This window comes from Pseudopipra pipra, chromosome 7, assembly GCF_036250125.1.
Source record: "Pseudopipra pipra isolate bDixPip1 chromosome 7, bDixPip1.hap1, whole genome shotgun sequence".
In the NCBI taxonomy this organism is placed as follows: Eukaryota; Metazoa; Chordata; class Aves; order Passeriformes; family Pipridae; genus Pseudopipra; species Pseudopipra pipra.
The window spans coordinates 4,268,584-4,291,744 of NC_087555.1; the positions used below are offsets into that span (position 1 = coordinate 4,268,584).

Here is a 23,161-nt window from a genome sequence, read left to right on the forward strand (position 1 = left end):
GCTGAAAATGTGGGGACTGATAAAGAATTGAATATCTTTTGTAGGCCTCTGGCACTGCCTTTCTAAATGCCTCAGTTCTTCTGCATGTGTTACTAGGTAGGATACGTTCAAATTTAACCGATGATAAGCACAAAATGCAGCTTTTGTGCTATTGTTAATTTAAACGACGGATTAATAATGTGATTTTTAATAATTTCTTTGATAGGTGAAGCCAGTGCTTCAGAGAGTTGCTGGCAACGTGGCGAAGAGGCTGGAGAACCAGGGATAGGGGATATTCTCTGGGAACTTGGAAGAAGCAAAGAGCCCAAGGATGGGTAACTTCCCCAAAGTGGTTGAGCAGGGAAGGTGGTGTGGGAAGTGCAGGTTTGGAGGCTGAGACCTGCAGGGCAGGTTTACTCACCTGCCTAATCTTAGGGCTCTTTTGTATTGTTTTTCAGGACTAGAGCTGTAAATGTATTGCTTCACAGGCCTCTACAGAGCATCACTTGTTTGGAATGGACTTACTGTGGAATAGCAGAGCTCCCCCAGGCAAATGGAGAGATTAGGTTTGGACAGGGGTGGAATACAGGCACATATGTGGGAGAGGCCACAATCTGCTGCTCCCACCTTCGCTCCCGCTCATTCCCAGGCCCCCTGCAACTGCAAACCTTACAATACATAACAAATAAAACCATGATTTCCCAGGAGGATGAAGGTGAAAGGATAATCTGGGCATAGTGTTACCCCTCTGCAGCAGCTCTGAATGCTGAGCCAATGATGGGAAGCATATGTATGGAACAAGAAAGATGGCACAGCTCCGGCTCTGGAATGTGCCCCCTTGGAGCAATTGTATTTTGACTTGGAATACTTGGAGGACTCCTGCAGCTGCACAGACTGTAGCCTTTAACTTATAGCTGTGCTTTAAACCAGCAGCTTCAGAATTGGTTGCTGGATTAGATGCTTTCCAGAAAAGTCTGTAGGAAAGAGCTGGTCTCCCTGTGTGATGGAGAACACAAAGCAAGAGAGCAAACTTCCTTTCCAACCACCACTGACTCAGGAAGGTGCTCTGAGAAGAGAGAGGGAACTGTTTGAACAGATTAAAGGGTCATGCAGTCTCCTGCTATTACATAAATGCTTCAGTAAATACTAAGCCAGCTCTTTTATGGTTGTACATTCTTTGCTTAAGTCACAGAATCATAGAATTGAGTTGGAAGGGACATCAAAGTTCATCTTGTTCTATGTCATGGGCAGAGACACCTTCCACTAGACCAGGTTGCTCAGAGCTCCATCCAGCCTGGCCTTGGACACTCCCAGGGATGGGGAAAGTCAAAGAAGATTGTATTTGGTACAAGATCTTATGGAGTTGGTACTATATTCATATAGTTATTTTGTACAAGTAGAGTCTGAGAAGAACCAGTAAACTCCCTTATATGCTATTAAATGGCTTTTTATTCAGCCTAGGGTGGTCCTAAGGTTGCCTGATGCAGCACACAAACCATAATAGCTGGGCATGCTTAAAGTAAATTACTATAAATAATTAGAATTTCTGTTGTCTCTGCACAGGACTGAAATGCAGCACGACTTGAAAGGCCTGGACTCTGACCTGGGTAATTAAAACAACCTGCTGGATGGAGTCTGACTAATCTCCCCCATGCTGAAATTCCCAGTAAAACTGAAACACATTGGCTCTGGAAGGAATGGATGTGACTCAGGTTTCAGGCAAGTTCTTGCTCTGCCCAAAGAAATGTTGTCTTCAAACCTTTTCAGCCTTACGTCGAGATTCAATCCGAGTGTGGGACTGGGACAGACCAACTTGAACGTGAATTTTGTGCTAGGAGGAGTTTACCTTGGTGCTCACCTGAGGTTGATGGGATAACCTGTTTCTGTCACCTGTGTTCTCCTCCTCCCTCAATTCCTCATCATTTCTGCTTAACACACATTTTCAGTGTAAGCCTGGAATTTTCTTTGCTAGATTATGGAAGCCTCCTGGGTAAGGAACTAACTTGAAATTCAGCTCTTCAGTAACTTGCCAATAGTGTGTTAAATAATCCTGTTGGTACACTGGTGCCACAGTGCCCTTAATCAGCCTTATATTCCATCAGACGTTCTGCTGCTGTGGTCCCCAAAGTCTGAAAAACCCACTGCCAGTGAAGCTGTATTTCAGAATTAAACATATCCCTCTTCTCTTGTGAGAGAGAATAACAGGCTGTCATCCACAGCCACATTTCCAGCCATAACTTGCATGCCTTCATGGCCACAGTTAAATCTGGCCCCTTGACAATAAGGTGTTTTTTCTGTATCACCTGAGCTTGCTGGCACAGACATTTAGGGACCTGTCTTTTGGCTTTGCCTTGGAAACACTTAATATTTTCTATCAGTCTTTGGTTCTAACTGTTCCTGTCTTTCAGTTGGTAACTCACAGGAGTTTTTTCCCCACTTACATGACTCTTTCATCCCTTCTCTTCTGATTCTGCCTCTCCAGCTCCTCATGACTGTTTCTGCTATGCTTTTGCTCTGCTTGTGTCAGTCTATGTCACGGTTCTTTTTCCCCCCACTTGCCTCCTTTATTCTTTACATTCTACAGAGCCAAGGCTGAAAATGTCTTTTCCACCTCCTCTTCTTGTTTCTCCAAAGAGATCCTTCAGTGGAGCAAGGGCTGTAGCTTGGGAGCCACTGCTCTGTGCTTCGTGTTCATTTTTATTCTCCTTACTTCTAAGCTTTTCCTTAGTCTTTCTCTTCCCAGAATATCCATTAAACACCTCTTCTCTGCCAGCCACCGGCTCTTCAGTGCTTCTCTGTCCTCCTACCAGGCACCAGTGGGACTCCTGATTCTTTTTTGTTCCTGTATCCCAGCAGATCTTCATTTGCTTTGCCTGTTGGAAATGGGGAAGTGGGAAAATTGGTTCTTCCACCTGCTCTGTATTAACTTGCAGGAGAAGATACCTCTCCCTATCACACTGGAGTGAAATAATAGCTGGGCTGGGTCTCTTCCTCTTCCCCTTGGGATTCATTCCCTTCTTTCCTTCTCACTGATTAGGACTCTGCTGTGTGAGTTAAACCAGGAATAGATCAGATGGTAGAGCAGGCTCCCCTGGGCCAGGCCTAGTAGGCTTCTAGCTGGATTCCTGGAACAGAAACCAGCTCTGAGGTGAAAATCAGGCCCCAGTTATCAGTGTTAAACACGCCATTGGTCTGTTCCTGCCTTCATAAATCCTGTTTGCTGCATTAGGAAGGAATAAAGGAGACCAGCAGCCTGACATACCCCCTGAGCAGGGCACATAGCACAGCACTGCCCAAAAGGAGCCCAGTCCTGCCCTTCAGACACAGAGCTGTATTATAACCAGCTGCTGGCAAGTGAGAGTCCCTGGATGGAAGTGATGCCTGTGTCTGTGGGAGTATCTATGACAACAAATAAACCTCATGATTGGAAAGTGTCCAGTGCTGAATTGCGTCGGGAACACTTTGCATTCTCAGACTTTTAATTCCTAAGTATTATAGGGATGGGTATGAGGTACTTTAGGAAAATGAACTAATTAGTTACCAGATTATTTTCTTGTGTGTAAATAGGCCAGCTCATACTAATGCTATTTACTTCAGCTGATTCCAGACTTTTAGACATATAAAGGAATGAATATTTTTAGGAGCTTTAATTCTAAGCAGGAGGCTTAGCCTCAAGGTCTATAGACTGTGGGTATCTTGGGTCACTTGCAGCCACTTGAAGAAGGTAGAAAAGGGAATCTAACCTCAATTTGTTGTAAGGGTTAGTTTTGCTTCTGTAGTGGTAGAAATCAAAAAGTAGGAAGCAAGTGAAGGCAGGAATCACCCTACAGAGCAGTGCTCAGGATGGGCATGTCTGCAAGAATGGGAGGATATGGGTCAATATAAAATATCTGGGAAACTTTGTACCAAAAATGGGACTTAGAAAGCGCAGTCCTGGCAGCATTGTGGGGGAAGGAGGTGCAGGACCCCCTTCCTCTCATCTCTCTGTGCCTTGTCTCGGGCTGTCTCACATGTGCTCAGGTATCTGCCTGCTCTCGCCCCTCTGGCATTCACCTTATCTTGGTGCTGCTCCTGCTCCAACAGCTGTGCCCTCTCTGCAGAGCCCTGACAGCACCAAACAGCTGCACTCATTTTCCACTTCTGGTTTTAGCACTTCCCCAGTGCTTCTGCCTCACACTGTCCATTACGAAGCTCTGTTTTTCAGCTGATCATATATTTGTCAAGCTATTAACCATTTGGACTGAAAGTTTAGGTGCTGACACTCGATTTACAATGTACAGGTCTGAAAATATTGGCTCCATTGATTCAGGTTTTTCCCAGATGGAGGATGGTTAAAGGCATAATTTTGGTTATGCTAAATAAATGTCTAACTAGAACCATCTTTCTGCTGACAAGATTTAGAACAAGGAGTTTCATCTTTCCCTTTGGTCAACTTGCCTTTTGGAACAGAAATGTCTTTGCTATCCCTGTAAAAATCCTATTTCCACAGGCTGAACTTTGGACAATCTGGTCTACAGTCACCACAGTGTTTAGAGCTTTGCAGGTGAAAACTACAGAGACAGAAACTGGGACAGAAACGGGGTGAGGAAAAGGTTAAGTCTTTTTGGGTAAAGTGATCAAGAAACAAGCAGGTTGAGGAGAAAAGTGGAGGAGAGCCTGGTCTGTAGAAGCAACATGCTCGTTATGGCTTTGTAATGTGTGGCTGTTGAGATCTGAATGAGCTTTTAACGTTGTTAATGCATAATTTATATGCAAATGTGGCAAGAGGTGTGCAATGCAAATCGTGCCTGATGAAGAGATGGATGTATGCTTACAAATGCCTGAAGTTCTGAGCACTCCTGCAAGAGATGCCTCATCACAGGCAGAAAGCCCAGATGACTGCCATGTGACTGGAACAGTTTTCCCTGATTTTCCACTGCTTGGGGAACAAGACTATGTGCTTCTGCCTGGTTGTAGCACCCCTGGAAAAGTCCTGAAATTGATAAACTTGCTCAAAACCAAAAATATCTTACTCTATGAATCCCCTTGGAAGTTGATGGGAGTCTGCTTAGAATGAGGACTGTTAAATAACATCAGGACCTGACCCTATTTTCAGTGACAAAGTCAGTAAGCCAAAAGTCTCAGGGAAAGGTGAGATCAATCAGGAAAGATCCCTAATGACCTTGTGATTCAAGATATCTGAATGTCTATCTGGAGGGGAACAGCAGTGCTTGGAAAGCTGGTGGAGATATGCTTATGTGCAGCATTGGTGCACTTGGTGATTAAATAATAGTTCATGAGGGTGACTTGTTATGTTGAAAACCCCTTGGGAAACTTGATTGGCATCTGTGATGTTTTAAGAATCTTCATTCCTTAAAAGTTTCAAACCTTTCATAGTTCAATGAGCAAACTCAAGGATCAGCAGCAGAGCCCTCTGCATGTGTTTTTAATCACTGCATAGAGGTGGCAGTCATAAATTGAAGTGTCAGCTCAAGGAGCATTACAAGACTGGAAAGACAACAGATCTTGGAGTTTGTGATGATTTAGAAAGCAGAACTAGTGATCTTATCAATGCCTCTCTGGAGGTGTGACACCGGGGTTCAACTGGTCTTACTGTCTCAGATACCTGCCACCAAGATTTATGGGTGTTTCACCAAGTATGAGAAATATATGGATCCAGGGGCTTCCGGCTGATCCCCCCAAAGCCATCCAGCCACCTCCATTAATGTCAGCACTCCCGTAAATTTTTACTAGTAGGCAACTTCTGCCACTGCACAGAAGCTTCCAGAGGTGTCCCCTGCCTCCTGTAAATCCAGGAACACCCAATAAAGGAGATTAACTGCAGATGGACTTAATAACAGTTGTCCCTCCTTTGGAATTAGAGGGGTTCACACTTTTTAAAAGAGGCCGGTGTGGTGTTCCCATAAGCAGGAAAGGACTGATGGGGTTTTTCGTTCTTGTTTTGTTTTAAATGGCTTTCAAGTTAGATAGTTGATTCCAGTCAATGGGAAAACAGGTTGCAGAACTGCGGGCTCCGCTCTCTCCCATCATAAACAAACAATCCTCTTGTTTCTGATAACTTATTCTCCCTCTGTTCACAGAAACCTTGTGGGTTATTTGCTTTGGTGCCTCCCTCCAGTGAGCCAGATGCATTTGTATTCCATTCCCTTGCTCCCTCCAGCCCTGAAGATGTTTGCCAAAATTAGTCAATAGATAACTACTCAGTGGAAGCTTTAAGAATGTGTTAGGAAAGGCTTGAACATTATCCATTAATGTTTACAGCTCCTAATTATGTTAATTAATCAGTCTTAGAGCCCAAAGGCAAGATTTCAGTTCCCACAGATGTAGTTTAACTCAGCGCTGTGGCTGCTTGCAGAGAGGAGCTCAGCACGCTCTGCCTGCCAGAATATTTATGCAGGGCCCTGGACAGGTTTTGCTGTGTTGTTCCTGCTGGATTTTGGAATTAGCTTTGACTGACTGTCTACATGAGGTACAGTCCAACATCTGGGAGCAGGCTGAGCCGTGTTCAGGAAGATTGATGTTAAATGTGAGCCGTCCCTGCAGAACGGCCTTTTGGCAGGGGAGAAAGGCACTCAGAGAGCACTTTGCACCAGCACTAATTGTTATGATACAGAGATTACTGCCTTGGCAAAACCTGGAGTTGTTAGTTCTGTCAGAAAAGAGGTGAAACTACTGATAGGAACCCCCCCCAGACGTTGCCTCTTGTATTACTGTCTTTGTGCTTTTGCAGGAGGACCAAGTATTTGGGCAGTAGAGGCCACCCCAGCCTGTGCCATCCTCTCTCAGAGCTTCATTGCCACAATTCAGAGCTTGTCTTCTCTCTCCTGAGGAAAAGGAGAAGATTTAGATGATAGACACAATGCAGACTGGCTGCAGAGGGATTCAGAAGGAGAAGCTACTTGTTTTGTGCTATTCCCTGAACAATTTGGTGTGTTTAAGCTCTCAGTGCCCAAAGTACCAGATGGTAGGAGAAGATGTATTCAACTCCAGTGAACAGATAAGGACAGGAGAAAACTGTGGTGCAGATAGAGACCTCTTTCTAATGTAGAAATTATTAGAATTATCGTTATTTCTAAATTATTAGAAATAGTTTTAGCTCATCCTCATCTGGTGGAATTAGTAGACGACCACTAATTTATCCCCCCAAATCCTGATTTTTAAGTTGGGCTCACAGCTGCTGCTTCTGCCTGGAAACTTTTGCTCCCAAGCGGAAGGTCACATACAAGTGGTTTTTGAGTGTGTGACAATCCTTTGATGCTGACAGGGAAAACAAGTAATGGCAATATGGACTAGGGGAAAAGACAGTGGTTCATCACCTGCCTGTAAATGGCTCCTATGGGCAGCAGCTCCTGGCTATGCTGAATATCAAGTACCACATACCAGAGGCACTTTTTGGTAGGTTCCTACAGCAGAAATGCCCTTGAAGGAGCGGCAGAGAAGGGAATAAATTTTCCAGAGTCATGGCTAGGCTTCGCGAACGAAGATTTGGGAAGGCTCTATCCACATTTGCTACAGGCACGCTGGTGGCTTATGAGGCCAATACGTGACAGACATATCCGATTGCAAAAGGCACAGCAGAAAGACTCCTTAGTGGTGTATTCTGCAATACACGGTTCTTTCTGCGTTGCCTTTTTTCCTCAAGAGTGATCCTGCGTGTGTTCTCGAAGGAGACAGCTGCGTTATAGATGGTGTAATTTAGGTACACCTTTGGAGGCAGGTGTGTGCTTTTGTCTTTTGATCTTTGTGCGACCGCATTGGAAGAAGATGCCCGTTGGCCTGCGGTTAACCAACCGGGTGAAAGTGGAGATGAGCTTTGTTTAGGCCACCTTTTCTAGGCCCCTCTCCGAGTGGAGCAAGCAGTGCTGTCCTTGGAAAGGCTGCTTGGTCGTTCGGGGTGCTGCCCCAAGAGACTGTCATCTCCAGTCAGTCTCAAATGACCAACATCCTGAACCACCCGCATGCAGGGTTGGGTCTGCGGTTCCCAGTGCACCTTTCACCTGCCGTTTCGACCCTCGCCTGTCGCTACAGGACTTTTTGCATGTGGGTAAAGCCTTCAAGCCTGCGCAATGGATTTTTTAGGTGAGACACAGTGTGCGCGGAACTGAACCCACCCTTTAATGCTGAGGTTCATCTACCAGGGCCGAGCGAGCTTGGACGGTGGCAGTGAGGTCCTCAGGACGTAGGTTTGATTAGAGTGACCTTCTCTTAGATGGATGGCCTTACAGGGCTAAACGAGCTCCATCTGCCTGGGTTTGGGATTATAGTTGTCCTTCTCCTAGGATGACTGCCAGAAGGCTAATGAGCTCATCCTGCCCACGGATGTAATTTTCCAGAGTAACAGTATGGAAAGAGGATTGTGATCAAGGGGCTGGTGATGTCTCAGGTTGTCTGCCAAGAACCCCCAGACTGGAGCTTGCTCTTTGAGAACTGTCTGCTGCAGTGGCTCATGGCACTAAAACTGGTCCTCCAGCAATTTTCCTATCAGCTGTTCCATATTTTCCATCAGCTGTTGCCATATTGTGTGGAGGCTGCAATCCAGGCTCCTTGGCTACTTGGAAAGCACTTCTGGCAGGTTGAGGGCACGCGTCTGATGAGCCAGATGGGACTGAAAAACAACAACACGGGTCTGGAGGGACTCAGAGGGACGATTCCTTGGAACCAGAGTGGAGGGGTCATGGGGAGGGAGTGCCTCTGCTTGTTACCACTGTGTCATCCCTCTCTGTCCTCTTGGCAAGGCTCTGGCTCTGATGGATTGCCTGGCAGCTTCCATGCACGCTGCCATTAACTCCATAAAGAGCAGTGTGTACAGTGTGAAATGTGATCCGGCCTCTGCCTCACACCAATGAATACCTTCCCTATTCTGCAGAATTTCAGTGCAAAACCTCCCTCTCTCCATTCATCTTCCTCCTGCCTCCTCCTTCCTCACACCCCCTGCTACCCAGGGAGTCCCATGAACGGGTGGATTGGCAGTAAACCCAGCTCAACAAAACAGCCTTGTGAAAAAAGGGAAATATAACATGATCACTTCCTATTTCTTTCTCTTTTCCTCTGCATCAAAGGCCGGGCTGGCTGTCAGGAATGTTCAAAATGAATAAATAAAGCACAGGAACCCTCTGCTTCAAGAGGAGTCTCATTCCCTCACCACAAAACTTGGCCAGTTCTTTTTCTGACAGGACTGGAGTTGGCAGGCAGAGCAAGAAGATCATTCAGAGCTAATCAGTAAAGTGTAAACCTATTATGAGAACACATTTACCCCTTGTCGCCTCCTTCCTCCCAAAAAGCAATCCCCAAATCCGTGGGAATAACACATAACGAGTGTGAAGTGCTATTACTGAGATCCCCTGTTAGGAGGTCAGCCCTGCCACTGATGAAATGCTCCCCAGAGCTCTGAGCGGGGCCGCAGAAATCCTCCAAGACATTCCCGGCGCAATTTGCTGCAGCTCGAGGGCACGAGGCACGTCCCAGCAGAGCCTGTGCGTGAGGCTCTCCCCTGTGAGCCCGGGGGCCATCTCTGGTAATAAAAACCTCATCTTGAGTTCTCGTCCTTTGTATTGATTTCTGCCAGAGAAGACTTGTCCTAGACAAAGGTACTGTTATATTTCTCTGGGTAATAAAGGGATCCTTCTCGCCTTTTTTTCCCCACCCCTTTTTTAATTCATTTTAGGGATGACTCCAAGAAGACTCGTAATTTGGGAACTGTTTTTATGCACAGTGGGTAAAGAGTGGAGAAGGCAATTTCACACCCTAAATGTGAAATTAGAGAAAAATGGGTTTGGTTTGGAATGGTGCAGGAAATTGAAGCTAAAACCCCAGCTATGCAATAGTTATATCTTAATATGAAACTCTTTTAATTTTAATGTAATGGATGAAATCTGTGGGAGCCAAGTGATTAAAATCCAGACTCAGATGTGTATAATCATAGCAACTGTTAATTCTGGAACATTTGTAGTCCTTCTAATACCAACCATAGCTTGAAAAAAAAAAAAAAAAGAAAAAAAGGGAGGCCTGTAGGTATAGTGCAGGATGCTTTTAAAAAAGCTTTCAAAACAGTATCTTTTCTTTCTAGCATGGCTGGACAAGGCCACATGGAAACCTAGAAAGCTTTATGTGAATAATTTGCAAGCCAAATAAGAGCAGCTCCACAGAAGCCAACCCAGATAAACAGAACGATGGATGGTAAGGTTGCAAAATGCAGGGTTATATTTAAATTATTTTGTCTTCCCCGCAGTAGGATTGATACAAGCAACAGGAACAATTTCATTTAATCTATTCCTTTGGGTTTTGCTTTCTTTTGTTTTTCTAGAACTTCTCTTCATAAGAAGCTGGTTTGGGTCTTGAAATGACTGAAGCTGTTCCCTTGTGCAAAGAAAGAGGTAAATATTTACCACAGTTCTTACAGGTTAAGAAATTTAACATGTGCTCATTGCTTTTGTAATCTAAGAGTAGCTGTGCTGAAAGACAATACCTGCTAATTGTATTTTTCTATCACATTCTTTTCTGAGTGAAGGATAAAATATGGAAGTTTGGGTTTATTTTCTCAGTATGCACAGCAAAATTTATTCAAAAGAATCTTTGTTCGCCTTTATCTATTTCTTTAAGAGAATATGGAAAACGGGAAACTCTGTCAAAAACTGTAGTTAAAGAATTATTTATAAGCTACATTTAGCTGTTGATCTCATAGACAGGCTTAGGGGAGAGCCAAAATATACCCTGGCAGGTAATAATTATTTTAAACTTGGACACTTCAGACCTGTCCCACTGTTGAGCAGGACACGATTCCTGCTGGTTGTGCAGCATCTCTGGCATTTTCACCCAGACAGTTTGGCTCTGCAGGACACACACGCTCCCCTTGGTGAGAAATTTGCTGATTTTTTTGTTTTTTTTTTTTTAAAACCTATTTTGGATGCCAGTGGGTGTGTCTGTGGGGGAGATGATTTTGGTCACTTAGAGGCCTCCTGTGAAGAGCAGGGCAGCAGACAGCTCCTCTGATTCCTCGCAGCTCCATAAATCACTGCATCACTCAGCCAGATTGGAATGAGCTGAAATAGTGGATGATGTCCAGCCTGTGCTGAAGCTGATGGCAGCTCTCCCACTGGCTTCACTGGGGGCAGAATTTCATCTACCATGTACTAAATCACCAGAATAGCTTTTATCAATGAGATCTGTCTAGTCTTGGCTGGAACATTCCCGTCACTGATTTTTAGGGATCATGATGGACAGTTAATATGAGAGTTAACGGGGAGTACAATGGGACTTGGAGCAACCTGGTCTAGTGCAAGGTGCTCCTGCCTGTGGCAGGGGTTTGGAATGAGATGGTCTTTAAGGTCCCTTCCAACCTAAACCATCCTGTGACTCTATGATCAGACACACTGCTCTGACTGCAACAGACTTGTCACTGCCCCTCTGTCATCGGCGGTGACCCCGCTCTCAGACGTACCACAGACCTCCACATCTTCTCCATCTTCTATCAAAACGGTCTGATTAAATGCTTAAAACCGCTTTTTGGTTGATTTTTTCAAAATATGAGGTTGTTTCGGATGGGTGGGTTATTGTCCAAGGTTGGAGGGGAGCTGTTTTCTCAGCCTGTCTCAGCTGCAGCAGAACATGTCTGGCTAAAGGCTTACCCATAAGCACTCTTATAGAATGTGTGGGTATATCTTTGTCCTATTTCACATCATCCCTTGCTCAGGAAAAACACACCCATAAAGCTATCCAAGATCAGTTAATATGATGCTTATATTTAAACATCTGCTTTAATCTTTGTTAATTTTCAGGGCTAGATGCGATTTAAGACTACTGAACCTGATGAGATGGACCAGATAACTCAAAGGTTAGCTAAAGAACACCTTATAAGTTGTATAATCACGTATTTACATGCTGGGATACTGCCTATGTCTGCCTCTAGCCTTGAAGTGTCTCCTGAAGTTGGGCCCCTGGGCACACCTGGGATATAAATGTAGCGAGGAGGCCCCATTTCACTTGTAAGGGCTGCTAAAAGAAAGCTCAGCATTTACACTCCACCTTCCACCTTCAGAGTATTCCGTAGGTACGTGAGGCTGAGGACTCACACACATCAGGCAGCGAGGGTTTTGATGAACTGCTCTCTCAGCCACCCCTCTCCACCTCCCTCGGCTGAACGATGGCTTTGGCTTCCTCCAAATGATCCTCTGGACAGCTTAGACTCTTGGTTGGCTCTGCTGTTAAGTGACTTAACTTTTAATAATGTCTCATAACTGTCTTAAAAGAGGTTTATGGCTCAGCCTTATTCTCTAATCTCCTACAGAAACATTGTTATTGGTTCACACTATTTCAGTTAGCTCTCCTCAAGCTCTAGAGCGAAGTTAATTGGACACGACTGACCTACGTTAGGGAATGACTATTAGGTGAGTAATATTAAGCAAAGAGAATAAGATCTTTCTGTACCTCAGAACATGCCAGGAGCTGTGGGGAACAGCAGGAAATAGCAGCTCAAGAAAAGCAGGGTTGATTTAGGGAATGGGGAAGTGCTCTGCAATAACTGAAGTTTGTAAAACCAGCAGCTCTTTTAGAAAGAGAGTAAAAAAAATACACTGGAGCCTTGAGTGTCTATAAGAGGCAAAAGTACAAGAAAGAAGAGGAATACATTGTGGTAGACCTCTGAGGGTGCTATTTTTGATCACTTTTTTAATCAAACACTGCATTATAGCACAGCTATCCAAACCCGATTAAAGGACTCAAGGAATAAACGGAGCAGGATTTCATCAGAATGCATTTGTGTTTCCAACTGGAAACTGCGTGCTGGAGGCAAGTCCAGCACACTGAAAAAACACTGAGTGATTAATGGATGTGACACTGGTCCACAAGACAAATATGAGCCCTGTAACATCACCGAGCAGCTCAAGACACAAAAACACTTTGCAGAGCAGACAAAACCTTGCTACTAAATCCTGGAAGTTTAAGGTGCTGCTTCCTAATTTACTTTTACATACTAATCCATCAGATGAGGTAAATCCTGGGAAAATATCAACTATGTTATAAAACCAGCCTATATTCCTTAGTAAAAGACTCTACAGTGTGACCATATGAAAACTGCCAGTCTCAAAACTTGGTTGGCTAAAGCCTGAGAGAACTATAGGTGTCAGCACTCGGTTTAAAGACGTGTAAGTATGTGCTTAACTCTACTGAGACGTGAAGTTTCACTGAGATCAGCAGCACTGCTTAAGTAAAGTTACATTTGGAGGAGTGTCTCGAAGGTCAGGCCTCAAGTACAAAACTACTTCAGATTCATGTGGGCTGCTGGATAATGCCAGCAGCAGGCACCTAGAGTGCAGTGCCAGTGACGTGATGTGATTTGCTATGGCAAATAATTATGCTTCTATCTCATGGAAGAGTGAGTTCTCTCTCTTAAACCTTAGGTATTCAGACAGGGAAGAAAGTCAGTGTTCCTAAAGTTTAGAGTGTGCTTCCTATAATTACGAAGGCTTGAGCCCGAGGTAATGTGCAAACTGAAGGTGTCCCCACTTTAATGTCTGTGGAGCTGATGCACAGCCAGGCGTTCAGGGTGCACCTCGATCCCTGCCAGGAGTGATGTCCTGGTCTGGTCTCCCCAGGCTGGAGTCTTGCAGCTCAGGGTCCTGGCTCTGCAGCTGGGGTAGAACCAGCTCCTCAGCTGGGACTAGGATCACTGCCTCAAGATGGATTTTGCAGTTTGTAGGAACTGCAAAATCAGGCAATGGACTTATTTAGATAAGTGTTTATCTCTGCTCACCGGCACTCCGTGAAGCACTGGCTGAGCTGATCCTGGAGTGTTTCCTTGATGTGGGGCCCCTCTGTTTCTCTCAGCTTGTCCTTGAAGGATATTTCATCCTGTCTCTCCTGGACATCACCTTGCAGGGCCTTTACTTTCTCAGCAAACTTCTGAAAACTACTGGTTGCCTCTAAGTGAGGAGGGAGAGTCTGAAAACAACAAGAGGAGAAAATAAAAGGTACGAAGAATTAAAATAAACTTAATATTTACTGGAATGCCAGGCTGACAGTGAATCTAAGCTTAAGCCTTAATTTTCTTGCAGGAAGCCAGGAAAAAAAGGCCCTGTGCTCATAAAAGGTGCCTGGATGCACACAATGCTCTATTGTTGGTGTTTCAGCATTAATTAACAGCATTGCAATGTACAAAAACAACCCTTCCAGCCTGGGATCCCGGGATCTCAGTGAGACAGGTGAGAAAGCTGCTGTTCTGCAAATGCCAGCTTTATCCATGTCAGAAGGGTGCCGGAGAGGTTTTTTAATTGAATTTTCAAATATTTGGACTTCCCATTGGTATTTTTTAATTAGCCAGTATTGTTTTTAATTTAGTCACTGCAATTTTTATATGCATTGCTTGGTCAGTGGTTTCCTGGTATTTTGTTGCAGCTGGTTGATTTCCTTTAGGAAATCAACTTCCCTTGAGGAACAACAACAAAAAAAAAGGAATAAACAACCCCCCAAACACTGTAATAAAAACCACAGCTCCCCAAGTTTCCCATGATTTGATAACCTTGGCAAGAAGGGCTTCTAAGCCAGTTGCAAGTCTTAGAATGATTTCTGCCTTGTGATTGATTTTACACATGTAGATTGAGGGAGAAAAATGAAAGTCTTTCTGGTATTCAAATACAGAAGCATGAAAAATGCCATCTGTGTGGGTGGGCTGAAACTTTGCATTTTTTAGCTTTTAAAGGTTGATAAAGTTAAGATGTTTCTAGTGTTCTATGAGCTGTTAGTACCTTGTAAGTGTAGAGAAAAATCCATTTTAAAAATGAAGTTGTAAACCACCTTTGTGGTTTCTTTTTTAATTCTAGAACAAATTATTTTCCACATATTTGGGAATTACTAATCATATTGCCTGATAGTGTATGGCAAATTTAAGAAGGGAAAAGAGGAGAAAATAGGACAGTTTAGTTTTGTAGTATGTTTTTTTTACTCCTCAAAGTTAGTGACTGACGTATAGATGGCAGCATATGTGAACATAAGCTCTTGGTTTGCATGGAAAAAAAAGTACATAATTCTGCTCTGGCCTTTCAACTTCAGAGCATATAGAAATTGTCCTTAATGGGCACATCTCAGACTAATTTAGTAATGCGTTCTCTTTGCTCTGGTGATGTATTTCCTGGTGTGCTCCACGTCCTAATTGCAGAAGTCTCCCACAAAGACAAAAAAAGCTCTCTTAAAGGTTTTGCCGGCTTATATTTATATAAGATCTGTTATTTGGTGTTTTTCCATGCTTCGACCAGGTTCCAAAAATCACTAACAAGTGCCAAGCAAATTTGGTTTGGGCAGGTCCCCCCTGGGATCACGCACCATCCAAAGCAAGCGCAGAGGCCCCATTCAGGAAAGCAATTTACTGCCTTCCCTGCATCTGTGATGTGTGACTCGCACTCTGCTGAAGGAATTGGTCAAGGCCACCACTGAGAAAATATTCAGGAGGAAATAAGAGCAGCAGTGTGGTTTTGAAAGGTGGCTGCACATGTTCTCTCCCTCAACACGTGATCCAAAGTGTCACCTTTCACCCTGAGATGTTGCCTTTGCTCAATTCTCAGTTTCCATGGAAGTCGAGTGTTTCCAGTCTTCGCCCTCACCAGCACCTATTTACAAGTACAGCACTGTTGTACTAACTGTTAACACTAACACTGTTTATTTGTATTTCACCATTGTCTGCCTCACTGGTATTAAATGAAGCCTAGGATGTGATGCTGCTTTCTCAGGGCTCATTTGGAAAGCAGAGGAGCACCCACAAGGCCTGTTTTCCAGTCTGAGATCCAGGAGCAAGATCCCTTGGGTGCTTTCCCGCTGAGCTATTTGTCTCCCTGCAGCAATCCTCACAGGACTCCCTGCAGCAATTCCTCAGCTTTCCTGAGGAATTCCCACCAGAGGGGCATGGAGATATCTCCAGCTTTAGGGAGGCTGATCCACAGCTGTTGGAGAAAGACAGGCCCCTCTACAGCTCACATCCAAAGGTTTAAGGGCAAAATGTCAGGAGATGGGTCACCAAATGAACAACTTGTTGGTGCTGGGAAGGCTCAGCTCCCCCTCCACCTGAACTGCTGGATGTGTGGTCCCTCACTTCTCCTGCACAGGCTCTGGCACTCACCTGACCCTGCAGTGAACCGATTCTAAGTGGAAAATAATCCCTTTTGTCTTTTCTTCTGCTCAGGTTACTTGTCCTCTGGTATAAGGAGGTGACTCAGCCAGCCAAGGAGCAGCTGAGGGCCAGCACCACAGCAAGGGAAGCGATGGACAAGGGACCAGACCAACATGGAGAAGCAGCAGCAGCAGAGACAGGAGGGTCCTCCTTGCCATCCAGGACCTTCCCTCCACTCAGCTCCTCCGAACTGCTCCCCACTACATCCTGTGGGAGCCTTGGAAGATCAGCTCCTGCCACTGAGGATTTATTCAGCCTTTCATCAGTCCCAAAGGCAGATGAGGTAAGAGCTGTTTGAACTGGCAAGAACGTGCCCATGTGAGTAAGCTCAGGAGCAGGAAACTCTTATCTTAAGTGAATTAATACAGACCACATCAACACCTGAGTCCAGAGTCATGAAGCTGCTGTGGGCACAGTCCAGGTAGCTCTAAACCAGCTGGCTCAGATGCTGATAACAGCAAGGCCACAGAATATGTTCTGGTTGGCAAAATCCAGCCAATCCCCGAGTAAATATTTGTGCAGCTACCTGTGCCGAGCACCATTCAGTTATCAGTCCATCTGCTGATAGGTGTGGAGAGCTGCACTCGGAGCCCTGAGGCTGAAGTACAGACATAACCTGGTAGAGAAGCTTGTGAAAAGAAGCTCTGCTCTATTTACCCCTTGCAATTTTTTAAATTTTCTTTTCCAAAGACTGCTTTACTACAAGAAAAAAAAAAGGAAGTAAGAGCTACTTCTACCAGTAAGTAAGACTCCAGCCACCCACCTTCAGTGTTTCACTGAAGGGAGGGATAAAGGAGAACAGGGATAGTTGATAAAACTGTATTTTCCTTTGACTGTCTGTTTTTCCAATCCTACCGGTTTCTCATTTGGCACTGACACGCTCCAGTGGGTGAGGGGAGCATGGAATGAGGAGCACAGCTGGCTGGGATGGATGAGCCCCGAGGGATTGGGGGCTGCCTGATGTGGAGCATACGCAGTGCACCCTGGTTACGAGTGAAGACCAGGAGGCCAACACGCGTCAGGAACACAAGCCTGGCTCCTGTTCTGGGGGAGCAGGAGGAGGCAAGCACTGAAGGGCAGTGAGGACATCATGCCATGGTTATTTGATTTATTTTTTTTTTAAGCTAAACATCACAGTTGAATGTACAGCTGGCCTGACTTTTTATTCTGCTACTTTGAAATCAATGCACTTGGGTCAACAAAAAAAGGGACTTGAAGAAAACAAGGATGAGGAAACGTCAAAACAACTTCTGTGTACTTAGTCTCAATTTCACTTGTTAGTCCATCTTAAAAACTACTTCCTTGGACTATAAGAACTGATCCAAGTGTACTTAAGAACAAGGAAAGGAATCAACTGGTAAAGTAGGGAGGGAATAATAAGAAGATGTAGATAAAAGTAAGTGTGGAAGTGAATTTAGCAACAGAACCTAAAAATAGACACTTGAGCAGCAGGAGCTGCTGAAGAGATATAACAAGATGTCCAGAATTGTTTTAGCTGTCAGTGCTCCACCAATTGTGAAGTATTTTCAGAGAAAATGATTTTCTTTTGTTGAGTAAAAGACAAATTGAGGAAAGAAAACAGAGTCCTCAGGCACCTAATGATGATATGGACTGTTTTAGACTCTTAAAACATTTGAAAAAAAAGAAAAAAACCCTATGAAATAGCATAAGAGATACCTTCCTGCTTTGCAACTGAAGAAAACCACTGTTAAACTTGTACTATTTTGTCCCCAGTGTTCTTGTTCTAATCCCAAAAGTATATCTCATCCCAAACCTCAGTGGCCTCAGAGTTTAACATATTCCTAACCCTGCCTCAGTGATGAGGAGACAGCTGCACGATCTGGGACCTCGTGTCCATCTTCAAGCCTTCAAAAGGAGACAAAGTCCCTGGGACAGCCCTGGTGGAGGTTCTGCTCTCTTGTCAAGGAGCAGAATTCAGAAGAAAATATATCTGAAAAGGCTTTGGCTACCTGAGGATGCAAGAGAGAACAGGAAGTGAAAGGGTAGGAGGGATGGACGGTGTGGCAGTATGGATTCCAACAATGCTTCCCTGCTGACCAGTCTGTGACCTGGGCCTTGCAGTGTCACGAAACAGCTTTCCATGTGCCCCACATGCCTGTTCTGGAGCTCTAAGGAGCTATAGGAGACAGCATGGTGAATGCTGCTTCCACAGCCCTCTATGCTTAATGTGCACGTTAAGACAAAAAACCAATTTATTTCAAACATCGCTTCCCTCGGCGCCTCTAATGTTCCTGCTTCTGAATCAAAGGGAGGCATTCTCCAGTAAGATGCTAATAAATAGCTTTTCCTTGGGGGAAGAAGCATTTTCCCATCTTTAAGAAATTTCTTTGGCCATGTGAAATTCAAATTTGTTAACTTGCCCTACAAACAGCAACTCATTTAGAAACAAATTACAAATATTAGATGGAGACAGTGAACTTGATAATGCAATAATGCCACATCAGTTGTAGAATAATGCATCTTAATGAAGGCTTCCCATGTGAATAAACCATTATATTTACAAGCTTTTCACAGTTAATGACCCAGAACTGGATAACGAAACTCACATTTTTAGTGTGGTCCTCTGTCAGCAAAAGTATACATATTAATAATTGATGTTGCTGTAAAAATAGGACATAATATGAAGATTCCTGAGTTTGTGGGAAAATAGGACTACATGGTCCATTAACTTAAAAGGCTTATCTAATGTTTGATGGGCTTTGTCTTTAAAACCCTTGTTTAAATTAATAAGGCAAAATGGACAATTGTCTAAAAAAGAATTTTATTCCAACTCATCAGTCACAAGCATGCTGATGAGATTCTTCTGTTCTTTACTTGTCTCTCCTTATTCTCCCCAAAGAGGATCTGGGTTTTAGGGAAGTGGAAGACCCACCAGTAGAAGGAAGGAAGATGTTCCCTATAGCTCCCAGGTAAGCCAGTGTGATGGAGGGCCATGATGAGGGGACTGGAGCACCTCCCCTATGGAGACAGGCTGAGAGAGTTGGGGCTGCTCAGCCTGGAGAAGAGAAGGTTGTGTGGAGACCTCAGAGCACCTTCCAGTGTCTGAAGGGGCTACAGGGAAGCTGGAGAAGGGTTCTGCATCAGGAACTGGAGTGACAAGAATGAGTTCAAACTGAAGCAGATCAGATAAACAGAAGAAATCCTCCCCTGGGAGGGTGGGGAGGCCCTGGCACAGGTTGCCCAGGGAAGCTGTGACTGCCCCTGGATCCCTGGAAGTGTCCAAGGCCAGGCTGGACAGGGCTTGGAGCAACCTGGGCTAGTGGAAGGTGTCCCTGCCCATGACAGGGGGTGGCACTGGATGAGTTTTAAGGTCCCTTCCCACCCAAACAAACCATTCTGGGATTCTACGAAATTCCGTGTCCATTTTCCCTTTTCGACTCAGGACCCCAATCATTTTCCTGGCCTGAAGAACCTCATTTGTGCTGAGTCAGCTGCCCCCTCCCTCCCAGCCAGTTTATTGTTCATTATAAAGCACTTAGAAGTGTGCAGGCTGGCTGAGCACGCTTAGGGCTACCCTGGCACAGGGAGGAGGCCCCACGCTGTGGAACTAACTGCTCCTCAATTGTCCCATTATGCTTACGAGAGAGACAGTCTTCATGTCAGGGAAATAAATACATTTCATTTGCCTCTGCATTTTAAGGCTAACACTCACATTATGCCTGAAAGGTAGATTTATTGCAGCTCTTATTGCTGGGTAGTTAATTTAGGACAGCTTCTTTTCGTAGACCTGGAACAGCAGAGCCGAAACACATGCTCCCTGGTTTTATGGGACGTCAGGAAATGTTCTGCCACAGCCAGTCCTGGCCATAATTGTAAGATTTCAGAAAAAGTACGGGTTGTGTAGCATTTTGCTGTAGATTGCTGATTTTTGGTACTAGTATAGTTTGCTTCTCTTGAGTAAAAACTTCATTTCCCAAGCGAAGTATTTTTAAAGTAGTTTTAAGTTACTTATTTTCATCAGTAGTAAAAGTGAGATTTATTTTTTTATATATATATTTTGACTACACAGGCAAGTAACTCCTTAGTAGTAGACTAAAAGAATTTACTACCAAAGTAACCAGGGGCTGTCCTTGACTTATAACTGTTATTTTCTAGTGGAAGGTGTCCTTGTCCATGGCAGGGGAGTGGAACAAGATGGGCTTTAAGATCCCTTTCAACCCAAACCATCCTGTGATTTCATAATATGATTCTACTGAATTTTAAACTGTGATCCAAACTACATTTAAAAGTTTAATGTAGGATTTAGTTGTGTTCTTGCTTCATTATTTCCCCAGTGTAATTTGCCTGGCTGAGGGAAGAATGTGTTTTGATGAGGTCTCTTGTCTCGTGAATCGCAGAACGGTTTGGGTTGGAAGCACCTTAAAGCTCATCTCATTCCAAGCCCCAAATGCAAATTGTATTAATGTAGGTTCCATGGTACACAAATAGTGATAGCCAAATCAATTATATGGCTGAATTCCTAAATTAGGCACAAAAAAGGAACAAGTAAGCAAAATATATTGCATTCATTAAAGCTTCCCTACTCTCTGATTCACTTCAATGGCTTTGCCAATTAAAGTAATTGTCATATGCGTTCAAACAAAGCATCTGTAGTAGGAGGTCTTGTTAAAAAAATATTGAAAATGGTTGTTTTATTGACTTATGGAATATATATTTAGGAAAATATTGATACGTAGCATTTTGAAAGAAGATAAGAAAATCTGAAGTGGAGAAAACATTACCATTCATGAGTTTATATAATTCTGCTTGGGTTTATTTCTGATATTATACCTGGGCAATGCTGTTCAACGCGTACTAAAAAAGGCAAGTATGTTTTGGGCTCTGCAAGGCAGTGATTTCATTGTTAGTGCGAGTCCAGCCAATGAAAGCCAAATTATTTAGCTTGTTTCTTGCTTCCCAGAGTGTTTCTGTTTCAAAAATAAGTAGGTTAAAAATTCTTATTGAAAACAGGACAGATTAGTTATCGCTGCCTGGTGAAATAACAGATAACTTTGTGCTGACATCCAGGCTGCAAGTAAAGCAAAAGTCATTTTAATCTTATGCTTGGCAAAACCAGGCCTGATCCGTACCAGTGCTGGAACTGCTCACTTTTAAGAGCTGAAGAAATATTTTAAATTTCACTTTATGGAGTTTGCAGTTTGTTAAACCGTGTGTAATATTTATTTAGCCATAGTCTATAATGTTTACACAGAAAGCTATTCTGGGAAATGCTAATTTTTTTTTTCTGACTGGATGAAATGAATTATATTTATCAGGAATTCAAATAAGAAAGAATGTTTGGCAGACTGTTTTCTCAGATATAAATAAAAGTGTTATCTGAGACAACATGCCTAAATTAGGGTATGTTTAAAAGAGGTAAGAAGGAGAGAACAGCTTTTTAAGACCACATGGATCCTTTCATGTGAAAAGGATCATAGAATCATGGAATGGTTTGGGTTGGAAAGGACCTTAAAGCTTACCCAGTCCCACTCCCTGTCATGGGCAGGGACACCTTCCACTAGCCCAGGTTGCTCCAAGCCCTGTCCAACCTGGCCCTGGATATAGAGGAAGGAAGGATGGTGGAAATACTATGTAAGAAAATCACAGAACAGCGTGTGTCGCACCACTAAGTTTTTGGGAAGGGCTGGAATTAGGGAATAGCACATTGTGAGCTGTGCAACTGTAAATCCAGAGGTACCTGTGAGACAAGAAGGCGTTTGCTTCCATGTGTGCATGTCCAGAGCACACAGGACTCAGTCTTATGAATAGTTTAAGCATTTAAACTTGGCTCTGCTGGGATTGATCACTTGTGCTCATCAAGTGAAAACATGAGCAAGGGGATATCCAGGCCTTGGGGGAACTCCTGCCTCAAAGCTGCAAAAGCAGGTCTGGTCCCTCAGCTGGGGCTTGTTTGGTGTTGCAGTATCTTTGGAAGTCTGATATTTTGTGAGAGGTGTATTTCTGAGGATCTTGAGGAGCAAGTGATCCTGGTGTGTTGATGTGTGATGAGGAAAAGCTGATGCTACAGTGGGAAGCCACGATGGCTCTGCATGGCTCATACATCCTGCTGAACTTTGGCCACCTGAGAAAAATGACATAAAGAACCACGGGGCTTGGTCCTACTAAAAGGTGCTTTTCTTAGGCTGTGCAATGTTTTCCTTTCCTTTTCTGAAGGGATGTGTTTCTGGGTGTGCTGCTGGGACTGCAGTTGTTTTCCTGACTGGAAGGAGAGTTTGTTCTGAGTCAGCCTAGCCCAGGCAGAAGAGGCTTGGGGAAAAACAGAGCAGAGCAGTGCAGATGGGAGAGAGAGACTTGTCTTTTTGTGTTCTTGCTTCTTCAGCTCCCCAGCCCATTCAGTGGGTTTAGGGGCAAGGAGTTTGATTTACTCTGGGCAGTGCAGAAACAACAGAATTCTCAGGGGGTTCAGTAACAACTTTTACTTTCAAACTTTAGAACATTGCAGTAGAATAAGGCACTTGGCAAACTTTAGCTTATCCAGACACAAGGCACTTAACAAGGCATTGACTGGAATTTCTTGGTCTGGCTTACAGTGTATTTTGAGAACAAAAAGGTAGGGGAAGAAAGGAAGGGAAAGGAAAGAAGGGAAAAGGAAAGAGGAAGGTAGACAGTCATCACCCCAGGATCTAGCAGCTTTTAAATCACATGTGTCACTGTCCTTTTATCTGTCCTGGTCCACTGTGTCTCAAACCCTTCTCCAGCTCCATTCCCTTCTCTGGACACACTCCAGCCCCTCAATGTCCTTCCTGAATGGAAGGGCCCAGAACTGGACACAGTGCTTGAGGTGTGGCCTCACTAGTGCCTAGCACAGAGGGAGAATCACTGCCCTGATCCTGCTGCCACCTTATTCCTGATCCAGGCCAAGTGCCCTTGGTCTCTTGGCCGCCTGGGCACACCTGGGCTCATGTTCTTCCCACCTGGTTGTTTCGATCCAGCCAACTGTTGCTCTGGTCTCCTACATCCTCCTACCCTGTCATAAATCAGTCTGATGGCAAACTGTTTATCCTAACA

At 44.2% G+C, this 23,161-nt stretch overlaps 1 protein-coding gene across 3 annotated transcripts in view; it reads right to left on the minus strand.

The window, feature by feature from the left end:
• Window positions 1-23,161, minus strand: part of IQCA1 (IQ motif containing with AAA domain 1) — a 108,490-nt gene that overhangs the window by 63,619 nt on the left and 21,710 nt on the right. For 2 of the 3 annotated variants that reach the window (XM_064660284.1, XM_064660283.1), the window contains exon 6: window positions 13,727-13,914. The exons of the other annotated variant lie outside the window; for it this stretch is intronic. In XM_064660284.1, the coding sequence (XP_064516354.1) occupies window positions 13,727-13,914 (188 nt within the window). The remainder of the gene's footprint in view (window positions 1-13,726; window positions 13,915-23,161) is intronic. 3 annotated transcript variants of the gene reach the window in all.